We start from the raw sequence: 14,467 nt of genomic DNA, 5'->3' as shown, positions 1-14,467 counted from the left end.
TTTTCTAGTTCAGCATGTTCATTTTGCAAGTGACCAAAAAAAACCCAAAGCCATTGCTATTGAGTCCATTCTGACTTGGAAAAAAAAAATTTTTTTTTTTAGGCCCATGTAAATCAAGGGACTTGCCCAAGACCACGTAGTATATATTTGGAACTAGAACCATTAGTCCCTTTACTTACAGTTTTAACTCCTTTCATTATGTCACAACTGGATTGACAATAGACTGCTCTTTAATTTTTCTTGGACAGAAAACTCTCTGTGGTTACTCTATTGATATTAAAATTAAAATGATGCCAATTTGATATATGCATATATGGTAAAATATATACCATAAAGGTTAAATGAAAACATAAAATAAAAATTAAGGAATATGTTTTGATATTTAAATGCGTTATTTATAGTTTGTATGTATCAGAGACTCATTTTGTATGCATTACAAGTGAGAAACAGGTAGAGTTTGAATTTTTAATCAATAATTGGGCTTAGCCCATGGTTCACTTGGAGGCCTGGGCAATAATATCTCTCTTCTTTTCTTTCTAAAAATCAGAATCCCAGTAAGGAATGTGAACCTTATCGAAGAAATGAAGACAAACCAATTGCTCCTTGTGGAGCTATTGCCAACAGCATGTTTAATGGTATGATATAGATATAAACATAGATGTAAATATAAACATATATAAATAGGACAGTCTGTATAATCAATTAGATTTGATAGTCTTATAAACATGACTGAAATTGAGTAATTCAATAACTTTAAGATAAATGTATTAACTAGGTACTGAGTCAGGTATTGTAATGCTTTGTGACTTTTGAGCATTATACTTTTAAGAGTGGATTTCTGTCTCTGGGAAGAAAGTAATACTGAGCAAAGCAGAGACGTTCTACTAGCCTTTCTATTTCATAGAAAATAAAAGCTAGACTGCTTTTGGATACCAGCTTTGATTATATCATTAAAAAGGATCTACAGTGGATAGTTTAGAGTACCACTGTCTGATATAAATATAATAAAAACCCAGTGCCGTCGAGTCGATTCCAACTCCTAGCAACCCTAGGACTCGCTAGGAGCTAGGAGAATAAATGTAATGTGAACCATAAATGTGAGTCAGGTATGTAATTTTAAATATTCTAGTAACCACATTTTAAGCAGTAAAAAGAAACAAGTAAATTTTAATAATGTATCTTATTTAACCCAATATATCTATTAATATTTCAACATATAATCAGTATAAAGAAAAAAAAAAAACCAGTGCTGTCGAGTCAATTCCGACATATAAAAGTTATAAGATTTTTTATAATTTTTTCTTGTACTAAGTTATCAATATCTGATGTGTATTTTATGCTTATAGCTAGTATTTATTTGAAACACATATTTCAGCTGTTCAGTACCATGTATGGCTAGTGACTGCTGTATTAGTGCAGATAGAAAAATAGATAAGCCAGAAACTATTTAGGAATACATCGTTAGGACCCGAGGAGAAGCAGATTTACCTTGCTAATTGTTATTATAGTTATTTCACACTCGAATAATCAAAAGCAAATGTGTATGCCTGCCGTGTATGTCATAATCACTTTTGTAAAGCAGGTACTATGGATTTTCGGTAAATATTTAGCAATATTTTCCTTTTCTTGTGTTTAGATACATTAGAATTGTTTCTCATTAGCAATGATTCTGCTCCCTATGCGATTCCTTTGAAAAAGAAAGGTATTGCTTGGTGGACAGATAAAAATGTGAAGTTCAGAAATCCCCCTGGAGGAGAAAACCTAGAAGAACGATTCAAAGGTAAAACATTACTAATATCTCTCTAAGGAATAATGAACTTTTAAGAGCATAAGCTAGGAGCTTTAATGAAGTATCTTAAAATTTTTTTATCTTTAGAATCTTAAAAGAGTTTATGCTTAAAAAGAAAACAAAACTTACTTTTCACACCTTCATATCAAGTTAGGTAAAATGTAGTATATTCTAATGTATTGAAATTCTAAAGGAAATGTATAATCTTGAATTGAGTTTCTCTGGTGTTTCTTATAAGTTTTTCAGCCATTATCCTTTAAAACTGCAGCCAGTCTTCTTTAAATGGGTCCTTATTATTCATTATCCAATGTATTTTTATTTCTGTGCTACTTTATTTTAATAATGTAATGTTTCTCACTGATTATCCTCGTATTATGTAGTCTGCCTTTTGTATATACCCGATATCCTACATTCAGTGTTGTCTTGAGATATTATCAACTGAAGATTTGTAACTTTTTGTTAAATTGTTACATAAGGAATTAGTTTCTGTCTAGATTTTAAGACTTTCTTAGGATATGAATATATTTATACTTTGAAAATAAGAAAAATACTGATTGTGTATTGCACATCTTTAGTAGAGTGTAGATTTTCTGTGAAACTCTTAATAGAATTGAATATTTTGTCCTATCCCTCTCCCCTTTTTTCAAGGTACAACAAAGCCAGTAAACTGGCTTAAACCAGTATACTTGCTGGATTCTGAGAAAGATAATAATGGGTTCATAAATGAGGATTTTATCGTTTGGATGCGTACTGCAGCATTACCGACTTTTCGTAAGTTATATCGTCTTATAGAGCGGACAGAGGATTTACATCCAACTTTGCCAGCTGGACGATACTATTTGAATATCACATACAGTATCCTTTTTTTGGCTATGTATTCGTATTCATAGAACTTGAAGAGAGTGTAATTCAACCTTATCTTAATTTTGTGATGTATTTGTGCTTTAGTTTTGATTTCTGCATTTTTATGTCAGTATATGTGTGTATATGAATAAATATTTTTTAATTGTTTTTTTAGTTTATATCTCCCAAAAAGTCTTAAATTTTTATATGCTTTGTTCTAGGGCTTCAGACATTATTTGGTAAAAAATTATTTAAAATGTAGGTGCTTGATGTAATAATAAGTTTTTTTACAAGGGAGATTGTAATTGAGCTTAATGCAAAGGCTAGCAAGTATACCTGATAATGAGTAAATGCTGTGAGACTGGGCTGTTTCTATAGAATGTTTTGGATAATAAAATCAATATTAGTTCACATCAATGTAATTGTTCATAACTATTGCTCTGCTCAAAGTATCAAAACATTTTTATAATTAGCTATATTGTTCCACATTAATAATTTGGGTATACTTTACAGTGCTGGTAAATATCATTTATTTTCTTCTGATGCTATACCAACACTGTGCTGAGTATTTTTAATGCATTATTTTATTTAATTCAAACAGTACCATTAAGAGATAGGTATCATCTCTATGTTACAGACAAGCATACCAGAACATAGAGCTTAATTTACCCGAGGCTACACAGGCAGTAGTAGAAGAGTTGGGGTTCTCCTCCAAAAGTCATGACTTTACCATCAGTCGCCACCATAGGCTGCATCCTCAGCTAGTTTACTGGGGTAGTCAGACCATTTCATGTCGGCCCAGATGCAGAGTCTTTTCTAGGAGGGAAAAATAGGGCAATTCCGTTCATCCTAAATTCCTTACATCTTTTAATTTCTAGCACGTAGCTTGTATACATCATGAGGGAAAAAAAATTCCTGGATATTAGCATTTTAAATGTTTGCTAATCATCTTTGTGCTTTTGATTTTTATTAATCCAAATTAGCCACACGTGTATAGTTGTGACTTTAAAATGGATTAGTAAATGTTTAAATTAACAACCCAGATTCAAAATAAGGGTTTTCTTTTTTTAGCGGGGGGGGGGGCGGTGCAGAATCCCAGCCTCTTAATATTGCACCTTCTTGCATAGCTGAGTATAGCCTGATAGTGGCAAATTGAAAGAAACCAAGTTTTTGAAACTAGGCCCACATAGAAGCAAGTAGTCTGCAACAGGCAGACCCAGCTCAGGTGCTGGTAGAAAGAACATTATCGTGAGGATGTACCCAAAATAGAGGGCAGTTCTGTCACAGTTAGCATCTAAAAGATCCAGGAAAGAGTAAGGGCATATACCAGTCTGTAACTTAGAACACAATGAAGGGAAGTCTATAGAGCACCTGGGAATTCTTAGCTGTATGCAAACTAAGAGACAGTTTGTATCTATGAAGTCTGCAGCAAGATCTTAGGCACTGACAAGAAAACTGTCAGGAGGAATACAGGGTCTTGAGTAGATTGGCAAGGCAAGAATTTGGGCCTGCAAAACATCAAGGCTTAATTAGCTAAACTGGGAACTAGGTATTAGAAACAAGGCAGAAACCCATCTTTTTTAGGGTTGGAGTACAGAGAGAGACTAGCATAGGTGATTTGATACTGACTCTCCCAAGTGTTGGCTTAATGAGAACTGTTAAAATTGTTCCTGCCTTACATTAGGATTGGTCTAAGAAGCTGGTGGAGCCAAGACTTCCATTTGTGGTCATAGGGCCATTTTTATGGGGATAGAGACTTGCAGAAACTAGATAGAGAAGCAGGTCATGCCGAGTGCTTGACTCAAAACGTACTTTTGAAAGGTTGTAAACCTTTTCAAATTGGGATTTATTTCTGTCTTCTCTCTACTCCAACTCTGGCCAGAATCCTAGGGGCTGGTCCATGAAGATAGCTCATCCACCATACCAGTGTCCCATTACTTAAATTTGTAAGAATACTATGTCCTTCACCCTTCACTTCTGATGTGTTTTAGCCATCAGTGCTCTGTCACCATGAATTTTATCTTTGTTCCGAATTAGCAACTTAAAACTTTAATATCTGGGTTTCTGCCCTTGTTCTCAGAGCCCTCTCATATTCCTTTAACTACATGCTTCCTACACATGCTGTATGAGCTCACAAAGACTTCCAGTCCTTCATTCTTGCAGTTTGTCCTGGTCTGTTGATCTTTCTCTTCCTGTGAGCTTCATGTTTGATCACCTGAAGAACTTCTTTACATTACATTCCTTTGTGACCTTATGTCTCTCCTGTGTAGTGAGAGCAAAAGTACATTGGAAATTATATAATCTTTAAATTTGGCTGTTTTTGTTTGTAAAATATTTTGGATTTTATTACTGACATTTATTTTGCTAAATCAGTCCTTCAAGATAATAATTATATAATTTTTGTGGTTCAAAACATGGGTAAGGTGCCTGTGTATCATAGAATGATACAAATGAATTGCAAGCAATTAAATGCTAACTTATAAATTATATTTTAAAAATCAAGCAACTAGAGATGGAAAAGTCTTCCTATACACTCTTCAGATTATCCTGTACATTCTTTTGATGGACGAAAACGGATGATCTTGAGCACTATCTCATGGATGGGAGGAAAAAATCCATTTTTGGGGATTGCTTACATCACTATTGGATCCATCTCCTTCCTTCTGGGAGTTGTACTGCTAGTAATTAATCATAAATACAGAAACAGTGGTAATACTGCTGACATTACCATTTAATTTTATATTCTGAAAACAAATCTACTGCATGTGCATCAAGGCCAGTCCTATTCAACCTAGCTTTCGAATGCTAATGTTCGGTTAGTATGTCATTTTTGAAGTTGGCACATAACTTTTTTTTAAGACAGCCTTGTCCTGTGCTTCTTCTCTATGGATGACTTATGAAAATATGTGACAGGTATAAAACAAATTAGCTATATTGATCGTATCAACACTGTAAGTGCTCCAATGGCATTCTCATATTTGCTTTTTATTGGGACAGGCCATATGATGCATAGAGCTTCTTTCATGTGAAATGCTTCTACCGCTCAAATGTTTATGCTATGTTGATGATAATATATTGACATAAGATGCTGTATTATGTGTGCCTATTGTGTGAAGAAAGGGATTACAAAATGTCTGAGCATGATGACTTGCTGTCCTTTCAGGATTCAGAGTTACAGAAAGATGAAGAAAGACCAATCTAAATAAAACCCTTCATCATTTTCATGTGTCATTTGTAAAGGCTTAAAGTACCATCTTTGTTGAGGCGGTTCATGTATTCAGTTTATCCAGTAGAGTTCTTTGTCAAGCTTAGCTTTGATTAAAAAAAAAAAAAATGTTTACTGTGTCTAGCATAGAGATTAATAGTCATGTCTAAAGAGTTCAGGTAGGTCCTAGGTAGGTCCCAGCTAGATCCCAGGTAGGAGAATTTAAAATTCCTCTTTCCATTTGGTTAAGTTGTATTCAGGAGCTCCAGCTCACTTGAGATGTGCGATGTTTTTACATATGATCATTTCCCTTGAAGCTTAGACTTCATAAGGGAAGAAAGAATATAGGTGACATGGGAAGACTGCTTGCCAGACCTTCATATTCTGCCTCAGTTGTAAACCAGATGTAAATTCTTAAAGGAGACTGCAGTCTTGTGGTATTTAACATTTAGAAATTTGCTTCAGCATTGGAAATACCTCAGGCTATTTTAGTTTTTCAGGTAAGTGTTTTGACAAGTACTAATATATATTCCAGAAAAATTTTAAAATAGTAACCTTAGTTTTCTCTGTATTTTATTCAACTTTTGCATGTAGGTCAAATATGGATGTGTATGCACATTCTTGTTAGTTAAGATACCGGCTGCTTTGGTTGGTTTTCCTAAGACATACTTTAAAAAGAAGTTCTTTAAATTTTCATAATTAAATTCTGGAGATTTTGGAGTATGTATATGGTAAATTATAATATATATGGTTGATGTTATGTTATTTTCTACTAACTTGAATTATTTTAATATTCCTTGTTGAATAAATGATGCAGTTTGTTTGCCATGGAACTTGTTCTTGAAGCAAATGTAAACTTGTATTTTCACATGTATGAAAATGTATGATTAAATCAGAGGTGGTTTAATTGCATGGAAATTTCTTTACTCAAATAACTCAAGTTTGTGTAGAAGAATGCTTCCTTATTCAGAATTTGTAATGGTTTTCTTTATATTTTAAATCTTAAGGTCTGAGTAATGTATCGATTTTTATTAATATATGCTTAAACAAAAAAATGTAATTGTTAATAGTAAAAATGTGCCACACTTAAGTTTTGTATAAAATATGAATTTCAGTTAAAAGAACTTGTAGTTCATAATGACTTTTAACTGATAAGAATATTACTTGCATGAGGTCCTTGATGTGTGATTATCCAGAAATTCCTGAGTGTGTAGGGTGTTCTTTGTCTAAAAATACTGTTTTGTCAGTCCTTCAGAAAATTGTTATTTATTTTGAAAATTTTTCCTCTTGCACATGGCAATTTATTTTATGGAATGTATTACTGGGGCCATGGCATTCTTCTGCTAGCCCTTCCAGATTGAGTCTGTGCTGTTTAAGGAGGACTGCCATCCTGTGTATCTGTTTCTAATTGAGTGACCAAGGGTGCTACTAAAGAAAAATTGAAGAGCCCTTCCAACACTTTCTGATCTGTGGCGAAGACAGAATCTTAAAATATATTTGGAGTTTTATCTATTTTACAAGTACATTGGAGGCCTAAGTTCCTCTCTGTTTCCTGCCATTTGAGCTATAAGGGATTCCTGTTGCCTAAATATGAAGAAAAGGGAACATTCATATGGCCTCTGTGAAGCATGAGGGGGAAGGAAAACATTTCTTTCTAACAAGCTTTATGCTAATCTTTCGGAAACATGGATGACATAAATTTAACTTTCAAAAATTAAATTGCATTTTAAGATAATTAGCTTAAGTAGACAGCATTGAAGAATGCATTAATTTGCAGGAAGTATTTTGACATATGAAAAGTTTCCCAATTGAAGAAATTATGCAGTAAGTAAAAGCTAAGAAATTTCATTGAAATTATAAGGTAGTTTAAGAATAAACTGGCAAAAATAACTCTGTACTACCCAATGGAGGAAGACTCTTCCAAGAGGAGAGTCAGGTGGAATATTATTTATCGGTTAGTGACAGTGCTTATTTGTAACTTTGATTATATTAAAAGATTATTTTCTGTTAGTATGTTCTGTATTAATAAAAATGAACAAAATTAATTTTTCCATGTTCAAGTGTCTTCCAGAGTGGTCGCTAATATTTAGCACTAAATTTTAACCCAGGGTCAGTGAGTCCAAGTTTTAACATTTCCATGCCAAGATTTTATGAAATGTCATTCACTGTTAAATTAATTGCCATATTTATACTTACATTTATACTCTTATAACATTATCTGCAAGATTTTTTACTGAGAAACATCTTTTCTTGCCAGGAAGTGGTCATATTGCCGTGTGAGTTATAGACAACCTAGCTAAGTTTGATGTTAGATCAAGGGAAGTATCACATGTAGAAAATGAAGAACTGGTAGAGAGGCGAGGATGGTGAAAATAATGAAATGGGGCAACAGGAAGTGGAAAGCCCGAATAGGAAGGAGGAGCAGCTGAGAGGGTAGGATTAATGAATGTTGCTCAGCGTATCACTTCCTTCTTCATGGAAACACTGCCTTAGAATTAGTACATGGTACTTCTTTGTTGTCTACGCTGTAAAGTTTTGTTTTTTGTAAACATGGCTATTTTGAAGGGTGCATGGAAGGTATAGGGATGCTATTAGTGCTGCTGTTGCAGGAAGAATTTTGAAGCATAAGTGTCTGTTGCAGAGTTTGGATCATCTAGTAAAGGGTCTTAGAACCCTTCTTAAATCCATGTCCCATTCAATAAACATAATCACATATCCTTTAATGTCATTTGAAATTTCAAAATAAATATTATGTCTAAAAACAAATGAGACCACGGTGAGCTTATTTGCTTTTGTGTATTATACGTATTAAAATAGATAAGCAGCATATATTTTGTGTATGACATTTCCATTTGTATCATTTTATTTTTCCTGGAATTAATGACTGCTTCATTTTAAACACTTAGATAACTTCCTGTAAACCCACCTTAAAATTTTTCCAACTTCTCTACCAGGTCCACCATGAACATCATCACTAGTTTTGAAGGGTTTTTATCCTCAAATATCAGATACTCTGATTCCGTTTCCACTGGAGAGATCTATTCTGCAGTTGTCCTTTATCAGTCTGTACTGGCTGTTCTCTTGGCCTGCTGTGCAGCTGTTATCCCGTAGCTTCCCTTTGTCATGCTCCTGTGTTGAATCTGCTGTTTTCTAGTTTACTCTCTTGTTTACTGGTATACATCCTAAAACAATTTCTGAAGAAGTGGTAATGAGAGGTAAATTTTGAGTCCTTACATATCTAAAATTCTTTTATTCAACTATTCACTGATAATTTGACTACATAAAATTTTAAGTTAAAAATAATTTTCCCTCAGAATTTTGAAGGCATTGCTCTCCTCTCTTGGCTCGCTTAGTTGCTTTTGAGATGTGTGATCCTATCTCGGTCAGATGATGGTCCTCCTAGACTGATGCTTAATTTTCTTCTGTCTTTAGCTGTTTGATGCTATTGTCTCTTTTCTTTGTAGATTTCGCCAATTTTATCTTACAATATTATCTTCCTTCTATTGATTTTTAAATATATTTTCTTATATTTTCATTTCTAAGACTACTTTTATTTCTGTTCTGTTTTTGAAAAATTCTTAGTTTGTAGAATATCTTATTTCTCTGACGGTATGTATATTAAAAAAAAACCAAACCCATTGCCATCGAGTCGATTCTAACTCATAGCGACCCTACAGGACAGAGTAGAATTGCCCCATAGGGTTTCCAAGGAACAGTTGGTGGATTCGAACGGCCAACTTTATGGTTAGCAGCCAAGCTGTTAACCACCGTGCCACCAGGGCTCCGATGATACATATTTTGTTTCCTACTCAGTTAACACCGGGATTTTTGTTGTTGGGTTTTTTTTTTTTTAATTGTGCTTTAGGTAAAAGTTTATAGTTCAAGTTAGTTTCTCATTAAAAAATATATACACATATTGTTTTGTAACATTGCTTGCAATCTCCACAATGTGACAGCACTCTCCCCCTTTCCACCTTGGGCTCCCTGTGTCCATTTATCCAGTTCCTGTCCCTTCCTGCCTTCTGGTTTTGATTTTGAACAGGTGTTTGTTGTTGCTGTGTTTTAGTTTTTTGCTCCTGTTTATATAGTCAACTTCCCTCTATTTCTGGCTAGTCTTAGCAGTCTGTCATATATGTGTAGACACCAAGACTTATTGAAAGCTCTGTGTTCTTGACAAGTGGTTAGTTTTCACTAGCACAGTGTTACTCAGAATGCCACTCAGTGGATTATTGGTTACTCAGTTCATGATAAAATGCCTGGGCTAGTAATAAATAGTTGGCAGATCAGCATCTGCAGGTGGAACACATTTTGAGAAACACTGCACCAGGGAATGACTGGCAGGTAACCAATCATTTCATGGGAGGCCTTTTCTTTTGGGGTGTTAAGTTTCTCTAGGGAAGAATCCTTCAGTCTTAACGCTTTTAACTATGCTTCTGACTTATCTTCTACCTTACTCCCTAATTTCCACTTCACACCTATTTCCCTATACTGGAGGCCTGGTGGTGCAATGGTAGAGAGATATGGCGAGCTACGGCTGCTAACCAAAAAGGTCCGGCAGTTCAAGTCCACAAGTGGCTCCTTGGAAACCCTATGGGGCAGTTCTACTTTGTCCTATAGGGTCACTATCCAAACCTAATGCCATTGAGTCGATTCCGACTCATAGCGACCCTATAGGACAGGGTAGAACTGCCCCATAGAGTTTCCAAGGAGCGCCTGGCGGATTCGAACTGTCGACCTTTTGGCTAGCAGTTGTAGCACTTAACCACTACGCCACCAGGGTTTCCATAGGGTTACTATCAGTTGGAATTGACGACAGCGGGTTTGGTTTGCTTTGTTTTATTCATCTGCACTATGGCTGCTAACCAAAATGTCGACAGTTCGAATCCGCCAGGCGCTCCTTGGAAACTGTGGGGCAGTTCTACTCTGTCCTATAGGGTCGCTATGAGTCGGAATCGACTCGATGGCATTGGGTTATATCCTCGCCACATAGTGGTCTCCCATTTAATTTCTCAGGATAAGAATTCTGTTCTCCTACTTGTAACAGTGATGGAGGTGAAAGATAGTATTTGACTGAGAAGGGTGGGGCAGGGACCTCGAGAATGTGACCTTTCTGTTGTATGACTTTCAGCCAGACATCTTCAGGCTTGTCCCTTGGCTCACTCTTTCCTGTATCTTTTACCTCCCAACTTCTGAACTTCTTGGGGTGTGAGACCAATCCAGCTCACTTCTCACTGGTATCCGCCTTGCAGTCCCTTTAGATTGCAGCTTCCTCTGTCCATCTCAGTCGTATTCCATCTTCTTTTATAAATTTGTTTCAATCATTTTATTTGTCACTGTCTCTGTATTCTTGAGGGCTCATACCTTTTTTAAAAAATCATTTTGTAAATTATACAAAAATTAAATGCATTGCCACAGAGTTGATTTCCTCTCATACAGTAAACTTTTTTAGTGTACGTTTCTGTGAATTTGTGTAACCACCATAAGTATTAAATTTCAGAGCAGTTCTATCACATCAAAAAAAAACTTTATATTATCCCTTTATAGTCACCCATCCCCCACCTATAACCCCTGATCTCTTCTCCATAGCTTTGTCTTGTAGAATGTCATAAATGGAATCATGCAATATGTAACCTTTTGAAACTGATTTCTTTTACTCAGCATAATGCCTTTGAGATCCATCCAAGGCAATGCGTGTATCAATAGTTTTTCTCATACCTTTTTTATTCCTTTCATTTTATTGAAATGGGAGGGTGAGGAGATAAACTCTTGTGACTGATCCACTGTCTTAAACCAGAAATACCTTGAAACAAATATATCCACTGCCCTTTGGTTATTTTATAAGACTAAAAAAAAAATCTTGTTATATTCTTTAATTACAATATTAATGTGAGTTTGTATGCCACAAGCTTTTCTATCCAAAGTAATGTGGAAGACGACTGAATTCATCATACATAGCTTTCACTGTCAAGCCTGACGTGCCACTTTGTTTGAAACACCGGAAGGGCAGAAAACATAGCTTTACAAATGTCAGATTCCACCTTGAAAAGGTTCTCTCTCATTTTCACAACAAAGCTTATAAAAGAGTAGTTTGTATTTTGTTGTTATCTTCATCTGCAGCCCGGCTTGTACTCCACGCTGGCACTGCACTGTGTTCATGGTCTCCTGTATATAAAAGATACAGTAGAAAGAGAGGGTTTTAGGAGAAGACTGGCTCTTATACTTAGAAAAGTTTTCAGGTTATTTAATCTCTTTAGGCTACTTTATCATTTCCTTGTCAGAAAAATGGGAATTATATACCCACTTGGCAGATTTTGTTTTACGAATAAGGGAAGTAATAGATAAAAAGCATCAAGCACAAAATGTGGAAAAGCAGGCACCCAGTGATCAATTCCCATTCCTTATTGTTGAGTCAAGTGAACTCACTGTTATCTTGACTTCTTGCACTATTTGAGAGGCATTCTTCTTCACTCCATCCTTCTTTGAGTAACTTTCCTTATTTTCTTCCTCGTTCTGTGTTCCTTAGTCTACTTGTATGTACTCACCATATAATATGCCAAGAATTCTTGGAGATTATGTTCTCACTTTACACATACTCCCTGAGCAGTCTTAAATTCCTCATCATTTCTACTACGGTCTTCACACTGACATCTCTTTTTTCATGCCTGGACATCTCTCCTGAGCTCTAGATTGTTCACTATGCATCTCCCTTTATTTCTTAAGATTAATGAGGCCAAAACAGGAATCATCCCACACAAGCCTGGGTTTTTCCTGTATTCCTCCGTTTAGTGAATGGTATGACCAGCCACTTTATGAGTTAAGCCAGCTCTTCTCTTCAGCTGCCCCATCCAATAAGTCACTACGTTTTGTTGATTTTTAAAGGTACCAGCTCTTTGTTGAGTCCCTAATCTTTCCCTTATCTACATGTCTTTTGCTGTTGATTTAGTTCAGGTTCTTCCTGGCTTACTCCAAGAGCCTTTTGACTCTGGCTCTAGTAACTCATGTCCAGTCCAGCCTTTCACTTTTCCTAGAATGATCTTGAAGTAGAGCTCTGATCTTGACTCTTTTTTGATTAAACTTTTAAATGGCCCTAAGTCGCCTTCAGGATAAAATCTGAATCTATCCTTGAAATTTCACTCCCATCTTCTATCACCTCACTCCTTCATTTGTCCTACCAAACCAAACTGCGATTCCCCGGGACATTCTGTCCATCCTCTTTCCTTTACCTCTATGTTTCTGTAACTTCTGCTTTGATTTTTCATTGCTCTATTTCACATCATCTATATGCTTCTGTGTTTACAGTTCCTGAAATATATCATGCTTTGATTCCAAATCTAAGTTACATGCTCTTATCCTTAGTTTGGAATGCCTTTTCATCTCCGCTCCATTTACTTTAATTCTGTTGGGTTGGGTCCTGCTTAAAGTCCCCCTTCTCACAACCTTCTAAATAACCACTAACTTCCTTGAATTTTACATAGCAATTTTTGCTGTACCAGTTACCTGGAGGATCATTTATGTCTGCATCATAGTTTACTATTCTGTGTGTATTGTCTAATTAGATTATATTCCCCAGAAGATCAAAGAGTTAAAAAATTCCCCTGAGCATATTGCAAAGTGACACAGTCATAGTAGGTAGCCAATAAATTACTGTTCACTAGGGACTAAACTCATGTTCATATGTTTTATGAAACTGTTTTTCATACATAAGGGCCTTAGAGCCAGAGATAAAGATTAGCCCAACCCTTTAACTTTAATGATGAAAAGACAGGTTTGCAGTTAAGTAATTTACCAGAAATAATATGTCAAGAGACAGTGCCAAATGTTTTCTGATTCCTAAAGGTGATCCGTGAAACTCTGATGATCAAAGAAGATACGGAATTATACTGGAATGCAATCTTGTTTTATCTAACTGGTTTTTATACGTTAAAGCTGTCCTACTGGTTTTATAAAATTGGTAGTGGATTAAGCGTAGTTCTAGAATTAAAACACACATTCAAATCACACAAAACTGTGTTCTGGCTTTGCACTGTTTTTTTCTGATTTATAGATGCTATAGGCAGAATCAAAGTCAGGATTGTTACCTTTTTTGTTTGCACATATCTAAATAGCATGCTGCCAATTTTGTTATACTGTTTCAGGAACCCTTTGGTAGAAGTATTTTTTTTAAGCCATTTTCTAATAATTTGATAATATTACAAAAGAACAATCACCAAAAAACAAAAACAAAAACCTGAACTCATATTTTGGAAAGGAACCTATTTTAAAAGTCCCTATCCTAGTTCAGAGGACGAATTTAGAAATCTGGTAACAAATTTCAGGGGTGCCTCACAATATCCAATAAAGCTTGATTGGCACCTAGGCAAATTTCAGCCATACTTTTCAGTCAGGTTAGTCACAATTTACAGAGCAGGAACAATGAAAAAATGAGTGAGAAACCTTGGGACTGAAAAATGTTTGGAAGGAAGATAACAAATATCAAAGATTTTTTTGAATTTTTACGTTCAATAAAATAAGCTCATTTTATGCAGCATACGGTTTATTCATTTAACCAATATTGATTGAACACTTTCAATGTGTTATATTCTAGGTGCTGGGGATACAGCAGTGAGCAAACAAGAATTTTGAACGGAGGA

At 35.3% G+C, this 14,467-nt stretch overlaps 1 protein-coding gene across 1 annotated transcript in view; it reads left to right on the top strand.

The window, feature by feature from the left end:
- Positions 1–6,744, top strand: part of TMEM30A (transmembrane protein 30A) — a 31,930-nt gene extending 25,186 nt beyond the window's left edge. Inside the window, exons 4-7 of the mRNA XM_049895783.1 lie at positions 548–635; positions 1,637–1,780; positions 2,438–2,644; positions 5,174–6,744. Of these exons, the coding sequence (XP_049751740.1) occupies positions 548–635; positions 1,637–1,780; positions 2,438–2,644; positions 5,174–5,367 (633 nt within the window). The 3' untranslated portion in view covers positions 5,368–6,744. The remainder of the gene's footprint in view (positions 1–547; positions 636–1,636; positions 1,781–2,437; positions 2,645–5,173) is intronic.
- Positions 6,745–14,467: the final 7,723 nt, after the last annotated feature.

This window comes from Elephas maximus, chromosome 1, assembly GCF_024166365.1.
Source record: "Elephas maximus indicus isolate mEleMax1 chromosome 1, mEleMax1 primary haplotype, whole genome shotgun sequence".
Taxonomy (NCBI): Eukaryota; Metazoa; Chordata; class Mammalia; order Proboscidea; family Elephantidae; genus Elephas; species Elephas maximus.
The sequence above is the reverse complement of the archived record's forward strand: the minus strand, read 5'-3'. Positions and strand labels throughout refer to the sequence as shown.